The sequence below is a fragment of the Antedon mediterranea genome, chromosome 8 (assembly GCF_964355755.1).
Source record: "Antedon mediterranea chromosome 8, ecAntMedi1.1, whole genome shotgun sequence".
Taxonomy (NCBI): domain Eukaryota; kingdom Metazoa; phylum Echinodermata; class Crinoidea; order Comatulida; family Antedonidae; genus Antedon; species Antedon mediterranea.
In genome coordinates, this window is record NC_092677.1 from 3,971,685 (window position 1) to 3,989,249 (window position 17,565).

A 17,565-nucleotide genomic window follows, 5' to 3' on the forward strand; every position below is an offset into this window, starting at 1 on the left:
TTTGTAATAAGTGCAATTTTAATTTAGAATAACCTCCATAATCTTACCTTGTTTTCGACAATCTGCTTGGTTTAATTTCACTGGTAAGTCCGTGCTGTCATTTCTCTACTTATATGACAATTTAAAACGCAATTTGCTTTTTTTCTGTTAGTTTAAGACAGAACGCCGCACACCGAAGCAAATTATTACAACTTTTCAGCTTGTGCCTAACTATTTATGGAATGACCATCCGTTCTGGATTCATTTATAACCGATATAAATCCATTTAAGTTTAGTCCGGATGTCATAATAACTGACCCAGGTTCCTCCAAGGTCACAACCAATTCTTACGGCCAAACTCTAGGCCTACACCTATTAAGTATTGTGAATGTATACATGAAAAGTCCATCCATCCTCGGTGAGAACCTTTTCCTATATAAATATAGGTGATCAATATTAAATTCATAAACCAACAATAACAGAGTATATTATTTCATTTTATCGTCTATTATGTATTTATTTGTGAAAACAGGAAAGCGTGTCATCTAAATTCGATATCCTAAAATAAATCCCAACCACATAATATTACGCATAGTGATCTTCATCATTGTTTAAATAGGCTTACACCACCGTACATTTTACTAAATTGATTTCTGAGTAATTATATAAAAACCCAAATGTTTAAGCTTGGTTCCCACTTGGACCAAACGCAACGAAGTGAGTTGACCAATCACAAGTGACAGTTCGGATGACATATCACATAAAAATATTAATATATAAAATTGATAATTACAAATATTATGAAAAAACACATAAATCAGAGTATGCCTCATTATGTTATATGCTTATTATACTTCTTATTAAGACAATTAAATGAATAATCTGAATTTGTTGTAAACGTTTTAAATGTTTGCGTGCATATAAGGATCGTAAACGCTCTTGTTAATACGCTCAAATTACTGTAAAAATGTTAATTTTAAAATATTCAGATATGTTTTAGAAAGATGCAACTTATTATTTGCTAATAAATGCTGGTGACGGAATCATAAAAATAACAGCAAACGATCAATCTCAAAATGCTACGCTGAAATATCACCTTTCTGTCTTGTCTTGTCAACAACAGCCAAGCATCAATTAAAATACCTATGTTGACAGTTAGTAATATCTGTTGTTCGTTTTTTATGTACATCTATATGTTCAAACAGTTGTTTCTGTGTTGAGAAAGTCAATGTTTCCGAACTTATCAAACATGGTCTAACTGCATTGAGTTACAATACTGTATTATGATTATAACTAGTATTGAATAAAACGCAGTAGTCCGGTATTACTGGTATTAACTAATGGTATTACTTAATATAACTGGTATTAACTACCGGTATTACTTATAACTGTGGTACTACTGGTATTACTAGTACCGTATGAACTACCGGTACTGGTATTAACTATCGGTATTACTTGTAACTAGTATCAACTACCGTTTATTACCCATAACTAATATTAACTAAAACAGTACAACTATTTATAAAATAAAACAAGTGATGTGTTGCTTGTTATCGGTTCTTCTTTCATTTTGAGTGTGTATTCCTCTTCTACTCGAGCGGTATGAAGTGTAATTAATATGTCGCGGTGAACACAAGATTCAAGACATTTTATTGGCATAATTAAGACAATAAAACAGCAAATAAAAATATATTAAATTGCAAAAACTTTGCATGGACATAAAAATGCTGTTGGTCACAGCTAATTTCATTCATCATAGGCCTAATTATGTTTGTAAATAGAGTATTTGAAACTTGATATGTGTGTAATTGGAACATGTTACATGCTCCAGTAACATGCCTGGCCTCGGGTACTTCGTGACGTGGAACACTCGCAAACAACAGCACGATTGATTATTTAACGCAATTGATTATCTAATTAAAATTACCAGGTCCGTGTGAAAGCTAATAAAAGCAACATTACTACTACACTACATTATTGATAGGACAGCAAACATTACTTACAACGTTGGTAGCTATTATTACTCTTTTAATTGGAAACGTATAATTGTCGTCGTTAAGTCCAAGCTTGACTCGTATGTTGCTTAGTATATGCCAAATTAATTGGCGGTGACCATAAAGTGTCTACGTCGTGTCCACAATTCCAATTTATTTGAAGTGCAAACAACAACAAGCCAGTTTAAACTAACTTACACTTTTGTAATTATCTTGCGAAATACATACGAAAGTTGGAATTACATTCAAAATGCGTTAGACAGATAATTTAATTAGTAGGCCTACAGACAAAATTCTACTGAATTTTACTATTTTTAAGACCTGCATCGTTAGTAGCATAATAATAGATGTACCTTTCAATAGCAAAATAAAGCATGCGCATTTAGAATATCAAATTCGAACCTTTTTTTGTACATAAATACAGTAAACAAAATAAACTGAAACGAAGCAATATTTTATCTTTCTAAATAATATCAACATATTTGAAAATTTGTTTGTATTTTTACATTTTTGATAAACCATAAAAAAATACACTTACTATTTTGTCTAAAGCTGTGTCTACACTATCAAATTTTATGCGACAAAAAAAAATGTGATGTGCCAATATATGGACATGATGATGTCATATCACTACCATATTTAGGCATAACACTAACATATTGGGCACATCACACTTTTTTTTTTGATAGTGTAGAGACAGAGCTTAAAAGTCAATTTGTTTATGGTTTATCAAAAAGGAAAAAATACATAAATTATTTTAAATCAGGTGAATATTTTTTCGAGAATATTTGAAAATACTAGTACTTTTCCGGTGGGTCTTTAACATACAGAATTAACAAATTTCTATTTTATTTGTTCTTTTTTTCTATCTCGAAATGGACATAAATCAGTTATAACGCAAACATAGAAAATAATCAAGGGCCTTCTTAATCATAAATAATAACAACAATATAAATGGGATCTGCTATATATAGTCTTTTATTAAGCATCTTGAACCCTATTGGTGGAGATGTACGCGTTAAGTCTGTACTAATTAGTATTAATTATTATATTATTATAGTATACCGAACCACAGAACTGAAAAGGCGACTTTGAACTATGATGAAAAACCTATCTTAAATTCTGAAAATATGTTCATTGTTATTTTAATAAGGTAGGTATTAACGACAAGATTGTGATATTTTCTTAGCTTTAATAAAACATTTAAGTATGGATCAAAGTCTTAAGTAGGTAAGTTAGTCGTAGCTCTTATCAATATACCTTTTTCTTTGTAGATGATATCAACGGAAACCAAGTTAATCTAGAAGACTGAACCTCACTAAAGTAAAATCCTGTTCAATTATTTATTATTATATATTTTTAAAATTGTAAAATGGAACTGAAGCTACTGTGTTTCAAAGTAAGCGAAACATCTTTAACTTCTATATTCACTTCACTACTACTATTTTAATTTATTTCCATCTCTGGATAGCACAATATACGCGATTATATTTACAACACATGGTGCGCCCTCTATATCGTCACCAAAGATACAGATTTTTTTTAAAGCTACGTTCACACTGAGTTTGTACATCCGACCACCGGATTGCAATCCGGGCTAAATGTGAACGTAACGTTAGAGGAATTGATTTTAAATGTTTTACAGATTACAGTTCAAGGATCAAAGACCAGCTTTATTACGCCCTCTAGTAAAACCTAATGAAAATAACCGTCAGCAGGTAGTTCAAAGTTCAACGTAAACATTTATTTTCTTGCCTAAACTATTACAATAATATAAGTATTGAATTTAAAATATTTCATTTCGAAAAATATATATCAAAAAATATCATTACTCTATAGGTAGAAACTGTACATTCGTTTTGATTCACCGATTACATCTTGATGTCGAAATTCAATCTGGCGGTGGCGGCCTTACAGACGGGGTTCACACTTTACTGTCATTATTATATGCGCAGTTGAGAATACCATCGTCTTTCTGAATTGTCTGCGCATCTTTATTTAATGGTCGCAAGTCGCAAATATCTACCGATGGGGGTTCTTTGTCTTTGTTTTCGCCCTGTAAAATAAACAAATACACTTTTTTACTGAACTGTTCAAATAATATTCGGCAAAATATTCTTGTTTTAAACCACTTACATGTTTAGGTTGAAAATAGTATTTCTGCTGAACTTTCCTCCCTTTGATTTTAAAAAGTATCCCTGCTATGACGATGACGGCCATGAACAGTAGACATAAGCATACAATTAGTACATTAGAAAAACTGTTATCTGTAAAATAAAAGTAATACGTAGGCCTACTTTATTCTGCGCATGGGCAACATTATTGATGCAATACATACTTTAAACATTACTAAAAATTGTTATAATAAAGTGGACATTGTTGACATTGGTATTTATCTAAGCAAGAATTTTTCAAGAAAGCATAAGGAAGAAAAATATTATCCACGTACCGTTGTGTATAGTCTTAGATTAAAGTCCAGGCCTATATATTTGTATTTCATTCAGCCCCATAATATTGAAGTTTATAGGGTAGTAATATTTCTCGTATACACGATAAGCTAAATCTAAATTGATGGAGTATTATTACTGTGTTTGTATATTTACCATGGCTGTTTGATTTGTTCAGGGCGCCCTCTTCGTTTTCTGTCATTTGCCCGGAAACCGTCAATATTGAACTAGTAATTACTTCCGGTGACACTTCGTCAAATGACGTTGTCTGTTCACTTGGCCATCCCGTAGTTTGCTGCTGTATTGTAGACTTCTTATGGACTGCTCGGCGCTCAGTCGTTAGCTGTTCAGCGGTAAAAGTAAACTGTTGACTAGGCCTAGCTTTAGTGACTTTCTGTTCTATATCGTCTTCTGCTGTCACACTTCCGTTGGTCGCTGGAGTGTCAACTTTTGTGACAACGGTGGTTGTCGGAAGGGAATTCAAGGTTGATGATACCAACGGTGAAGAAGATTGAACTAATATCGTTGATGGTGAGGAAGTAGATGCCAGTGATATAAATGGATGAAGGGTGGTGTGAGATTTAAAAGGAACTACCGAGGAAGAAGATGATGTTGCGAAAGAAGAGGTATATGGTGTAGAGAGAGTCAAGTCGTACGATTGTGATTCTGTATATGATTGATAATTGGTTGTCGGCGATGAAATTGTTGTTGGTGGTAATGAAGGTGATGGAAATGGTGAAGATGATTGTCCAGAAAATTGTGATGAAATTGTTGTTGATGGTAATGAAGGTGATGGTAATTGTGAAGATGATTGTCCAGAAAATTGTGATGACATTGTTGTTGATGGTAATGAAGGTGATGATAATGGTAAAGATGATTGTCCAGAAAATTGTGATGACATTGGTGTTTGTGATAATGAAGGTGGTGGTAATTGTGAAGATGATTGTCCAGAAAATTGTGATGACATTGGTGTTGATGGTAATGAAGGTGATTGTAATGGTGAAGATGATTGTCCAGAAAATTGTGATGACAATTTTGTTGATGACATTGGTGTTAGTGATAATAAAGGTGATGGTAATGATGAAGATGATTGTTCAGAAAATTGTGGTGACAATGAAGTTGGTGATAACGAAGGTGATGGTAATGATGAAGATGATTGTTCAGCAAATTGTGATGACATTGCAGTTGGTGTCAACGAAGGTGATGTTAATTGTGAAACTGATGGTTTAAAGAAAAAGTGTGATGATATTGGTGTTGGTGATAATTGCGTTGACAGTAACTGTAAAGATAAAAGTGAAAATGAAAATTGTGATGACGTTGGTTTTGGTGATAATGAAGGGGATAAAGTTCGAAATAAAAATGGTGTTGGTGATAATGACGTTGTTGGTAATTGTGAGAATGATAAGGATGATGATTGAGCATTTACTGATGATGTTTCTGGCTGAGAGGGCGTGTTTTCTTCTTTTCTGTAGATTTCTGTTATAGTTTGAGGTGACATGGTTGTGTCTGGAAAAGTTATTTCTGGTTCATTTTCTGTAAAATAAAACAAATCACAAAGTGGTTGAGAAGTCCATTGTGGTAATATAACATAGACATCTAGTGTTAAGTTGTTTATGTTCCTGGGTGTCTTTATTGTTTTACTGTATTATATTGTTGGATCCATTACTGAGCACGACTTTTAACATTGAGGTTGTTATATTTCATAAAACGCTAGCATTGTTGTTAATTGTTTACCTGAAACGTGAACGTAAAAACTACAGAATGCGGTGTTCCTAGAAGAATCTTCAAATTGATACATTATAAAAGTGGTACCGATCGGAAGAGTTGCAGATGCTGTCAAATTTACTCGTTTTCTATATGGTTCCAAACAAAATGGCGTCACCGCGTCGTTGTTTACTTGAATCTTAGAAATCAATTCTAGGTCATATACAACTATCGACCAATGTACTAAAGTGCTGTTTTCACCCCGACGAAAACATCTGATAAATTCCGGGCATTCAAACGTGGGTGGAGTATTGTCTGAAAGATGATGTATATTATGCAAATTACTTCAATACTGTCAAACCCGTCGTCGCCGTCGTCATCACTAAATGAAAACATGGAACACTTTTAATTCTCTATCCAAGCACCAAGCCACAAGATCGTGCAGTTATAGAATGGTATTTTGTGACGACTATCTGCGTAAATGGAATCTGCATACAGATACAAATGCATCGCATGCGTACAATTTTTATATGGATGCAGACACGAACAGAGCAAGAGACCAGCAAGAGATTGCTTCCAAACAGTTTTAATTCATATCTTGTACACACATCTGTATATCTGGCTTTAACATTTAATTTTCTAAAGTTAAAATTATGATGTATAACTACTGATCTTAAAGCTGAGATGCAGGCATGAATTTGAAATATAATATCTGGTATTGTACTTAAATCAAATATTTGTAATAGAAATCAAAACGAAAAAACATGAATTTCCCTTAAAATGATCAAATACAAAATTTGGCAAAATTCTGCTATAAAACCCAGGGAGACTTTTTTTTATTAGTTAGGTAGTTTAACCTAATGTAATAACAAGTATGGTGACTCCCTAGAAGGGAGGCATCTGGCCTTTAAGTTCATCCTCATTCGGATGTTACTGTGATCAAGAAGTTTACTGAAATGTTCTAAAAATATTGATGACAGCTTTTGTATTGCGGTCAAAAGTTGGAATTATTATTCAGAAACTGAAACACGCGCCTACCATCTAACTAGTATGAAAATCAACATAAAAGTAAACTTTAGAAAGCTTTTACTTGTAATGTGTTACGATCTCTATTTAAATGCTTCCGTTTAGATATAACTTGCCTGTAACGAGAAAGTACAGTTTGCATGAATTCACATTTCCGGATGCATCTTCTGCCGTAAACTCCACTTCATAAGGAGGGTAGAATTTTGGCACGAACACATCGCCAGACTTGTGTGATGACTTCATTATCAGACGACCTCCACTGTTGTCAAAAACTGTAGGATCTTCCCACGTGACGACGGAACTCATGTTGGCATCTGAATCAGTAGCAGCTCTAACAATGCCGAAGTATGTATCGTAGTAATTTGTAATGTTCGTTGGGCATTCTATAATCGGAGGTTCGATGTCTAGAATAAAATAAACAACATCCCTACTATACGATTGGAATGCAGAAGAAAAGGAGATTCAAAGAAGCACGTGGTACATGCATTATGTTAGATGAAAGGGGCGTGTGTTTGCCAATGAGTAGACTTGAAATAGAGCCTACATTTCTCTTCGATTAACTTACCTATAACTGTGAAATAAATGTAGCAAGATTTGTTATTCCCAAACAGATCAGTTGCAGTCATTTGTACAGTATACGGTGGAAACTGTCGCATCGGAATCTTATCACCTGATGTATAGGGGAAGCTTTCCCACGTGACCAGATCTTGACTGTTGTCATCAACGTCTGGAGGATACCACGTGACTGTTGCGTATGGATGACCATAATCAGTAACGAGGCGATGAAAACCAAATATATAGTCGTAATAATTGGAGAAATTACTCGGACATATAATTGATGGACGTTCATTGTCTAAAATAACAATTTTTAAAAGAAATTTAAATTTTGCTGTGTTTTTAGGAATTTAAACAAAGATTTTGATCTCATTATGTGCGAAAACTCACCTATAACTGTAATAGTAAGCAGACAGGTACCATTGTTACCAGATGTATCTGTCACGGTGTATTCAACTTCAGTTACACCGATAGGAAAAAAGCCATGTTGAGCAAGAGTTATATTTTCGCCATTTAATGTAGTTTTCGTAGGTTCAACTCTAGAGTCGTTAGACATGCAGTAGCTGACAGCAAAATTATCATTTAGTGTGATGTTCCAGAAGAATAACGCAAACCTCGAACCGTCGTCTGTATAGCGTTCCAAGTCAGGTAGACATTCAACTGATGGACTTTCCCAATCTATTTTTAAACCAAGTTTAAACCAAGAGAAAAAGTATTGACAAATTATTTTCCTTAAAGCTCTGTCTACACTATCAAACTAGTAAATTATTTGTTGTCACATAAAGTTTGATAGTGTAGGCAGGGCTTAAGAGTAGTGTTGAATGATTTCGGTAACACTAACATTCCTACTTCAAATAAAGCTATCTAACATGACTGTATTTGGAAAGAAATGGAAGGTTGTCTTTCGATGTATGACTTGATTCGCTGCGATCGATTATGAGAAAACTAATGACTTATAAAAAGCGTTACAAAGCTTTTTCAGAACTTGAGTTTTCTGAGTAAGCTCTGATGTTTGCAAAATTGTTTACCGCCCTTATGTCGTACTTCTGGGTTCTCTATCTAAATTTATCTAGTATCATAAGAAAATCATGTGATACAATTTACTATATTTTTTTATTTATTTTTTTTTATTCAGTTGTCAACCAACAGCGATGAAACCGCCACTAACAGGTTGAATCTAAAGATAATAAATATAAAATGTATTCAAATAAACAACACAAACATAAACAAAGATAACAACATTAAAGAGATTTAACAATTTTACCCTTAAATACATTTAAACTATCATAAAATAAATCAATATCCAAACAAGTAACAAGTAACCTATTAAATGTGTTAGGTAACCGCTGAAAGATACCTCGTTTTGTGCATTCAACACGACCACAAGGAACGTGAAGCAAACACTTGCTGCGAGTACGAGTTGGAATATTCAACTTAAACAAAGCAACAAGAGGACAATCATAAACGGAATTGAATGAGTTGTATAAAAAAAACATATCAAAAAGAACTCTACGATTTTCAAGAGAAATAAGAGAAACATTATAATTAGGACAAGTGCGAGTAAGGAATCTAATGAATTTGTTCTGAACATTATAAATACGCTGAGATTGAGTACAAGAAATTGAATTAAAAATGACTGAACAGTATTCCAGGTGGGGGCGCACGACTGAACGGTACAATGATGTTAATGCTCCACCATTGCCCATGAATCTACAGTTCCTCCATAACAAACCCAGCATTATATTTGCCTTAGATACAACATAATTAACATGTAAACAAAAATATAACTTACTATCAATTAAAACTCCTAAATCCCTTTGAGACACCTGTATCAAGTTAACCCTTAACATACCCTATACAGGCACTTTGATACCCCGTGAGATGTTGTATTGTGAAATTAGCCTATGACACTGGGTTGGCATTTATCAATATTTGCTTATATTTTTGCTTAAGGTGAAATATTTAAGAAGTGCTTAAGCAAATAACTTAATCTTATTTATCAAACCGTCTTAGCAATGTCTTAGCAGAAAAATTGTCTTAGGTAAATTTTACTTTGCACATGCGCAAAATTAAATTCTAGAGGGCAGCAAATTATGTCTTAAGATGAAAAATTCTTGCTTACGCATGCGTATTACCTTTTTTCTCTTAGCGATGGCGGCGCTATAACATTTTATCTCCGTATTTTCACTCCCAACAAGAGAGGGCGCATTCTGGCTACTATTGTTTTTATTACTTAAAATAGAGAAAGAGCACAACAGTCGGAAATACATACGAAAATCATTCGCTCTAAACTTAAATCAAATCAACATTTATTTATTTTTATCAATGACAGCGACCCTTGGCAGCCGATACAGTTTTCTAAAAGTTAGTCAATTGGGTCGTACCTATCCCGAAAATATTAGTTTTGCTCGTCCAATTTCTAGGCCATCTTTATGAAGATCGATATCATTATTTTAGCGTCCGTAGTACAGCGGAAAACGAACTAGCGTAGCCTTTCCGAATGTTCAATGTTCCGGCCTAGCGCGCTCGCGTTGTCAAAAAAGAATGTTTCTGTTGCAGAAATGAGATAAGACGAAATTTTTCATCTTAAGGCAGGGTGTTGTTTGTCTTAGATTTAAGACAAAATTAAGCAAATTGTTTTGCTTAGATATATTGATAAATCTGACTTAGGCAAAATCAAGGATTTAAGGCAAAGTTAAGACGATTTTTTTGCTAAGCAAGTTTGATAAATCCGGCCCCTGGAGTATATTGTCATTAAAGGCCAGGTGCGGGCAAAAAATTTCTATTGATCATACATTCCAATAAATATCGATCTATAGTTTCCCCTATGTTTCATAATTTTTAAGATTTTATTTGTGTTACACGAGCTTGTTGAAAATAAGCACTTTCTTATCAGTGGGGGGATAGTTCAAATTACACAGTAAAATCTCTATTCTTTTGTACACAAATTTTGTAAATAGAGAGGCATTTTAAAAAGCTATGAAAAATAAACGGTGTGGTAAAAAATGTTATCAGATGACTAAATATAGGTAATATAACTTGAATATTACATTTCTGATATTTTTATTCAACTTCAGATTTTTATTTTCATGCTGTAGCAAAAATTATCCACCGTATATCCACCATCTTTTTTCACCGTCTAGGGAGTCACCAGACATGTTATTACATTAGGTTAACTACCTAACTACTGAAAAAAGGTCTTCCTGGTTTTTATGGAAGAATTTTGCAAAATTTTGTATTTGACCATATTAAGGGAAATTCATTTTTTTTCGTCTTGATTTCTATTACAAATATTTGATTTATGTACAATTAACCAAATATTATATTTAAAATTCATGCCTGTACCTGAGCTTTAAAGCAATAAGTTGACCTACCTTCGACTGCAATATAAAACGAACAATTTCCGACGTTGTTATCCCGGTCAATTGCAGTGTACGTTATTTCATAGGCAGAACTTCCTGCCGGAAATTCATCACCAGAGTTGTAATTTGAACTGATGGAGACGACTGTACCACTGTTGTCTGTGACGTTTGGTTGTGGCCAATACAATCGAGCACTTCTGGAGGACACGTCAGTGAAAACTGACCAAGAAGACTCTGAAGTTCTTTTAACCATGTTGTTTGAATGCGCTGGACAATGTAAAACTGGATTTTCAATGTCTACAATGGTAAAAAAAATATAATTAATTTGAGTGTGGTGAATATGGGTAGCTATTATGGCCAAAATAAGAAAAATGTCATAACCTGTATATGAAAAAGCATCTCAAACATCTCCCGTTCGCAATAATCTACTACTGCACAAGGTATGTAAAAGCTAAAGGAGCGTTAATATTGTGGCAATTTATTATTTTATTATTTCTGTATTTTTGGTAATCATAACTAGATTAATATCCTACCTACAACTGCAAAGTGTAGAACACATTCCTCAAAGTTTCCTGATTGGTCCGTTGCCCGTACTGTAGTCGTGTAAGGTGGAAACATTCTCATTGGGTAAACATCGCCGGGTTTATTTGGATAACTTGTGATATTGGGAGGAATTCCGCTATTATCTCTGGCAACCAAAGGAACCCACGTGATAGTGCCGTTAGGACTTCCTGCATCAGTATGAGCGTGGATATAGCCGTAGTAGGTTCTATGATAATTTGACGTTACATCAGGACACTGCAGTTCGGGTGGCTCATCATCTGTCAACAAAGAACAGTTTATTGTTATGACTAAGACTAAATTTAACATATTTCTCTATCTTTTGCATGTTTTTTTCCCAAATGTAGAATTGGTTTAGGCCTATCTCGTGTACTACTCCATTCACCAATTATAAAAAAAAATCAGATTAAAAATAATGATAAAGATACATATTTTAACGGTCATTATTGTAGTGTACGCTCGGATGAATTATAAGCGTAAAACAAATACCATACCAATAATAGGTATATTAAAGATGCATTCAGCCTCGTTTCCAGCAACATTTTTAATTTTCGTTAATGAAGGTAACTCCCATTAACCAATGTTGCTTGCCCACAGACATCAATCAGAGTTGTGATTCTATAAATCTCGCATTGACATCAGAAACTCCCAAATGGCGAGGAGAGTTGATATCAGTAATTCGATATACTCTTACTTTATTGGTCATTAGCGCACTGTAAAATGTAAGTAATCTCGGATAATTTAATTTTTAAAAATCCTACCGATAATAGTTATATTGAAGATGCATTCAGCTTCGTTTCCAGAGTAGTCTTCTACCCAATACCTCACAGTATAGACGGTTTTCTTTCCACCGACCAATTCAAAGCGTTGTCTTGGAACACTATATGTCTTTTCTTCTGTCTGGATGCCTTTGTTGTCATGTGCTATTGGTTCCGTCCAACTAACTTCCTGGTATTTTCCCTGAGCTTCAACAATCTGGTTATTTGGACAATTTCTTAATGTTGGGTTCTCCAAGTCTGTTAATTTGTGTATCGATAAAATAACAGTAAAAACTTAACAAAAAGTTTAATTTTACACACTAAAATATTCCTGGTGTTTGAGAGATAAGAAACCACATTTTTAGACGAAAGTAAAATATAATAACTCTTTTTGTTGTATCATTTTATACTACTGCTTTTGTTTTCGATGTAAAAATGGACTTTTAAAGTAAGCCTTTAAATCTAATCACTTATGTTCTGAATTGCAGGAAATAGTCTATACACAGTCTTGTCAACCAGATTTAGGACATAAATAAGCAGTGTTCCTTAAAAATCATTTGTTTGTCGTACAGTCTGGAACTCGAAACCACAACTCCCCACTAGAGTGGTCATAAATGTGTACATTTTGTCATTTTCTCAAAATGTCTTTGAAATGGAATCACTAAGAAATGTATGTATTTATTTGTTGAAAAAGGTAGCGCCTATCTGAAAAGGAAATTTAAACTATCATAACATACCTCCTGGACCATCACAAATAACACCAGCGTCTTCGGAATGTCCACAATTGTGAACCTTAAATCCATTATTAGAGCATCTTCTTATATCAGTTTCATATCCTGTACACTGAACATCATCGTACATAATTGGACCCAACCCCTGGCCAAATTGAGCTTGTAGCGGGGCTCCAGTTGCGTCTCCAAAACCTAATTGCCTACACACAACTCGAGCGTCTTTTATATCCCAATAATCATCACATATTGTACCCCATTCTCCACCATTATATACTTCAACTCGTCCCTCATAACTATTGCCGCCACCAACAAGTCTGACTGTGGTAATACACATGAATAAAACCTTAAACCAATTACTTGGCCTAAGTAGATTCTAGTAAGCAATGTCATCCAAGTGAATTTTTATTAAATTATTATTTTTAAAAAACACAAAAGATGTTCTCAGAAATTCAAATCTCATGGAACTTTATAATGGTTAACATTAGTCCCAAAAGGAATAATGCGTTATATGGTCTATCTACTATAGCATCGGACATGTCGTAGGACTCTAAATTAACTTTATAAAAGGAAATTTACTAAAATGTAAACACAATTAAACGTCACTTATAATTTTAACTTACGTTTAGTTACAATATTGATCATTCTTACCTGTCGATGACACAGTAGCAGGCACAATGAATAGGAAAAACAATGGAGTTTTCCAGTGAGTTTTCATTATACCCATACCAAGTAATATCTAATGGTAACTAGCAAAAGTCGATAGAAGGGAAATTTTGGAAAGTCCAAGTTCCAATACATTCATGGAAGCTTCCTGGTTGTGAAACACAATATCTGTCACTCATATTTTGGTATTGTTTGGAGTAGGAAATATTGAGGGTATGCAATATCTGATTAGTAAATCATCTACGATTGGTCTCAAGTTCAGGTTCGATAGAGGATATCAGACTGTATACATTATGCATTGAGGTAACATGCATAGACCACATTATGTGTTTCTGCGCATGCGCTTAGAGATGTACATAACAAACGAAGCACAGATATTACTAACTGTCAACATAGGTATTTTTATTGATGCTTGGTTGTCGTTGACAGTAAGGGGATATTTCAGCGTACCATTTTGATATTGATAGTTTGCTGTTATTTTTATGATTCCGTAACGATAAGATTTTGTGGTTTTCTTAGTATTTTTTTTAAAGTATGGAACGAGTCTTAAAGTAGGTAGATAGTCGTAGATGCTATCAATATACCTTTTTCTTTGTAGATAATATCAAAGGAAACCAACTTATTCTAGAAGAATGATCCTCACTAAAATATCGTTGGGAACTGGAGCTTCTGTGTTTCAAAATAAGCCAAAAATATATTAACTTCCATTTTCACTACAGCATCTATTTAAATTTTATTTCCGTCTCTAGAGAGCACAATGTTGTCGGTTATATTTATAACACACGGTGCGCCCTCTATATCGTCACCAGAGGTACCGACTTTTTTTTTTATAGAGTTAAGCTACGTTCACACTGAGTTTGTATATCTGGCCGCCGGACCGGATTACAGTTCATGGATCAAAGACCAGCTTGTAATTATTACGCCCTCTAGTAAAACCTAATGAAAGTAGCAATAACCGTCAGCAGGTAGTTCAAAGTTCAACGTAAACATTTATTTTCTTTCCTAAACTATTACAATAATATAAATTAATAAGGTAGGTAAGTATTGAATTTAAAATATTTCATTTCGATAAATATATATTTTTTTAAATATCATTAGGCCCCTACTACTCTTTACGTAGAAACTGTACATTCGTTTTGATTCACCAACCGGCGATCGACGGCCTTACAGACGGGTTTCACACTTTACTGTCATTATTGTATGCGCAGTTGAGAATACCATCGTCTTTCTGAATTGTCCGCTCATCTTTATTTAAAGGTCGCAAGTCGCAAATATCTACCGATGGAGGTTCTTTGTCTTTGTTTTCGCCCTGTAGAATAAACAAATACACTTTTTTATTGAACTGTTTGTGTTATAGAAGGCATTAATATTCGGAAAAATATCAAGTTTCTGAGTTCTTAATTTATTTTGTGATATGTTCTTGTTTTAAAACCACTTACATGTTTAGGTTGAAAATAGTATTTCTGCTGAACTTTTCTCCCTTTGATTATAAAAAGTATCCCTGCTATGACGGCCATGAACAGTAGACATAAGCATACAATTAGTACCTTAGGAAAACCGTTATCTGTAAAATAAAAGTAATACGTAGGCCTACTTCATTCTGCGCATGAGCAACAGTATGATACAATACATACCTTATACATTAACAAGATTTTTTTTTAAGTGGACATTGTTGACAATGGTATTTATCTAAGCAAGAATTTTTCAGGAAAGCATAAAAGAAATAATATCCACGTACCGTTGTGTATAGTCTTACATTAAAGTCTAGGCCTATATATTTGTATTTCAATCAGCACCACAATATTTAAGTTCTTCTCGTGTACAAATTGATAAGCTAAATCTAAATTGATAGAGTATTATTACTGTGTTTGTATATTTACCATGGTAGTTTGATTTGTTCAGGGCGCCATCTTCGTTTTCAATCATTTGCCCGGAAACCGTCAATATTGAACTAGTAATTACTTCCGGTGACACTTTGTCAAATGATGATGTCTGGTCACTTGGCCATCCTGTAGTTTGCTGCTGTCTTGTAGACGTCTTTTGTACTGATCGGCGCTTAGTCGTTAGCTGTTCAGCGGTAAATGTAAACTGTTGACTAGGCCTAGCTTTAGTGACTGTCTGTTCTCTATCGTCTTCTGCTGTCACACTTCCGTTGGTAACTGGAGTGTCAACTGTTGTGACAACAGTGGTTGTCGGAAGCGAATTCAAGGTGGATGATGCCAACGGTGAAGAAGATTGAACTAAAATCGTTGATGGTGAGGAAGTAGATGCCAGTGATATAAATGGAAGAAGGGTGGTGCGCGATTTAAAAGGAACTACCGAAATTGTTGTTGATGGTAATGAAGGTGATGGTAATGGTGAAGATAATTGTCTAGAAAATTGTGATGACATTGGTGTTGATGGTAATGAATGTGATGGTAATGGTGAAGATGATTGTCCAGAAAATTGTGGTGACATTGGTGAAGGTGATGGTAATGGTGAAGATGACGGTTCAGACAATTGTGATGACATTGTTGTTGGTGGTAATGGTGAAGATGATTGTCCAGAAGATTGTGATGACATTGTTGTTGATGGTAATTGTGAAGGTGATGGTTTAATAAAATATTGTGATGACATTGGTGAAGGTGATGGTAATGAAGGTGATGGTAATGGTGAAGATGACGGTGTAGAAGATTGTGATGACATTGTTGTTGATGGTAATTGTGAAGGTGATGGTTTAATAAAATATTGTGATTGTGACATTGGTGTTGATGGTAATGGAGGTGATGGTAATTGTGAAACTGATGGTTTAAAGGAAATGTGTGATGACATTGGTGTGGGTGAAAATGAAGGTGATGGTAATTGTGAAGATGATGGTTTAAAGGAAATTTGTGATGATATTGGTGTTGGTGATAACGAAGGAGATGGTAATTGTGAAACTGATGGTTCAGAATGTTGTGATGACATTAGTCTTGCTTGGTGATAACGAAGGTGATGGCAATTGTGAAACTAATGGGTTAAAGGACAATTTTGATGATTTTGGTGTTGGTGATAGTGGCGTTGACAGTAATTTTGAAGATAAAAGTGGAAAGGAAAATTGTGATGACGTTGGTTTTGGTGATAATGAAGGTGATAAAGTTTTAAATAAAAATGGTGTTGGTGATAATGACGTTGACGGTGGTGATGATGATTGTGATGATAGTTTTACTAATGGCGAAGGAGTAACAGGTAACTGTGATATCGGAGCATTTACTGATGATGTTTGTGGCTGTGTAGAGGGCGTGTTTTCTTCAAAGTAAGAGTCATTTCTGTAGTTTTCTGTTATGCTTTGAGGTGACATGGTTGTATCTGGAAAAGTTATTTCTGGTTCATTTTCTGTAAAATAAAATAAATCATAAAGTTGTTAAGAAGTCTTTTTTGATAATATAACATAGAAATCTCGTGTTAAGTTGTTTATGTTCCTGTGTGTCTTTATTGTTTTAATAAACATTACTGAGCACGACTTGTCTTTTAAAATTGAGGTTGTTATACTTCATAAAACGCTAGCATTGTTGTTTACCTGAAACGTGAACGTAAAAACTACAGACGGTGTTCCTTGAAGAATCTTCAAATGTATACATTATAAAAGTGGTACCGATCGGAAGAGTTGCAGATGCTGTCAAATTTACTCTTTTTCTATATGGTTCCAAACGAAATGGCGTCACCGCATCGTTGTTTACTTGAATCTCAGAAATCAGTTCTAGGTCATATACAACTATCGACCAATGCACTAAAGTGCTGTTTTCACCCTGACGAAAACATCTGAT

The 17,565-nt window shown here is 34.2% G+C and overlaps 4 protein-coding genes across 4 annotated transcripts in view; 1 reads left to right on the forward strand and 3 right to left on the reverse strand.

The window, feature by feature from the left end:
• The window catches only part of LOC140056460 (palmitoyltransferase ZDHHC23-like), a 94,643-nt gene extending 91,317 nt beyond the window's left edge, over positions 1-3,326 (forward strand). The window contains exons 5-6 of the transcript XR_011846764.1: positions 3,034-3,126; positions 3,248-3,326. The gene's annotated coding sequence lies outside the window, so the exon portion shown is untranslated. The remainder of the gene's footprint in view (positions 1-3,033; positions 3,127-3,247) is intronic.
• A 28-nt stretch (positions 3,327-3,354) lies between these two features.
• On the reverse strand, positions 3,355-6,317 carry LOC140056458 (uncharacterized). The gene is made up of 4 exons (XM_072101826.1): positions 6,155-6,317; positions 4,577-5,953; positions 4,110-4,240; positions 3,355-4,029 (listed from the first exon to the last, which is right to left on the reverse strand). Exons 1-4 carry the CDS (start codon positions 6,216-6,218, stop codon positions 3,898-3,900), a joined length of 1,704 nt encoding a protein of 567 aa, XP_071957927.1. The 5' UTR covers positions 6,219-6,317; the 3' UTR covers positions 3,355-3,897.
• Positions 6,318-6,700: 383 nt separating this feature from the next.
• On the reverse strand, positions 6,701-13,873 carry LOC140056470 (uncharacterized). The gene is made up of 8 exons (XM_072101840.1): positions 13,766-13,873; positions 13,124-13,435; positions 12,390-12,644; positions 11,601-11,888; positions 11,080-11,364; positions 8,096-8,383; positions 7,716-8,003; positions 6,701-7,554 (listed from the first exon to the last, which is right to left on the reverse strand). Exons 1-8 carry the CDS (start codon positions 13,839-13,841, stop codon positions 7,238-7,240), a joined length of 2,109 nt encoding a protein of 702 aa, XP_071957941.1. The 5' UTR covers positions 13,842-13,873; the 3' UTR covers positions 6,701-7,237.
• Positions 13,874-14,882: 1,009 nt separating this feature from the next.
• Positions 14,883-16,591, reverse strand: LOC140057145 (uncharacterized). The gene is made up of 3 exons (XM_072102695.1): positions 15,661-16,591; positions 15,220-15,344; positions 14,883-15,089 (listed from the first exon to the last, which is right to left on the reverse strand). Exons 1-3 carry the CDS (start codon positions 16,589-16,591, stop codon positions 14,958-14,960), a joined length of 1,188 nt encoding a protein of 395 aa, XP_071958796.1. The 3' UTR covers positions 14,883-14,957.
• Between the last annotated feature and the right edge of the window lie 974 nt (positions 16,592-17,565).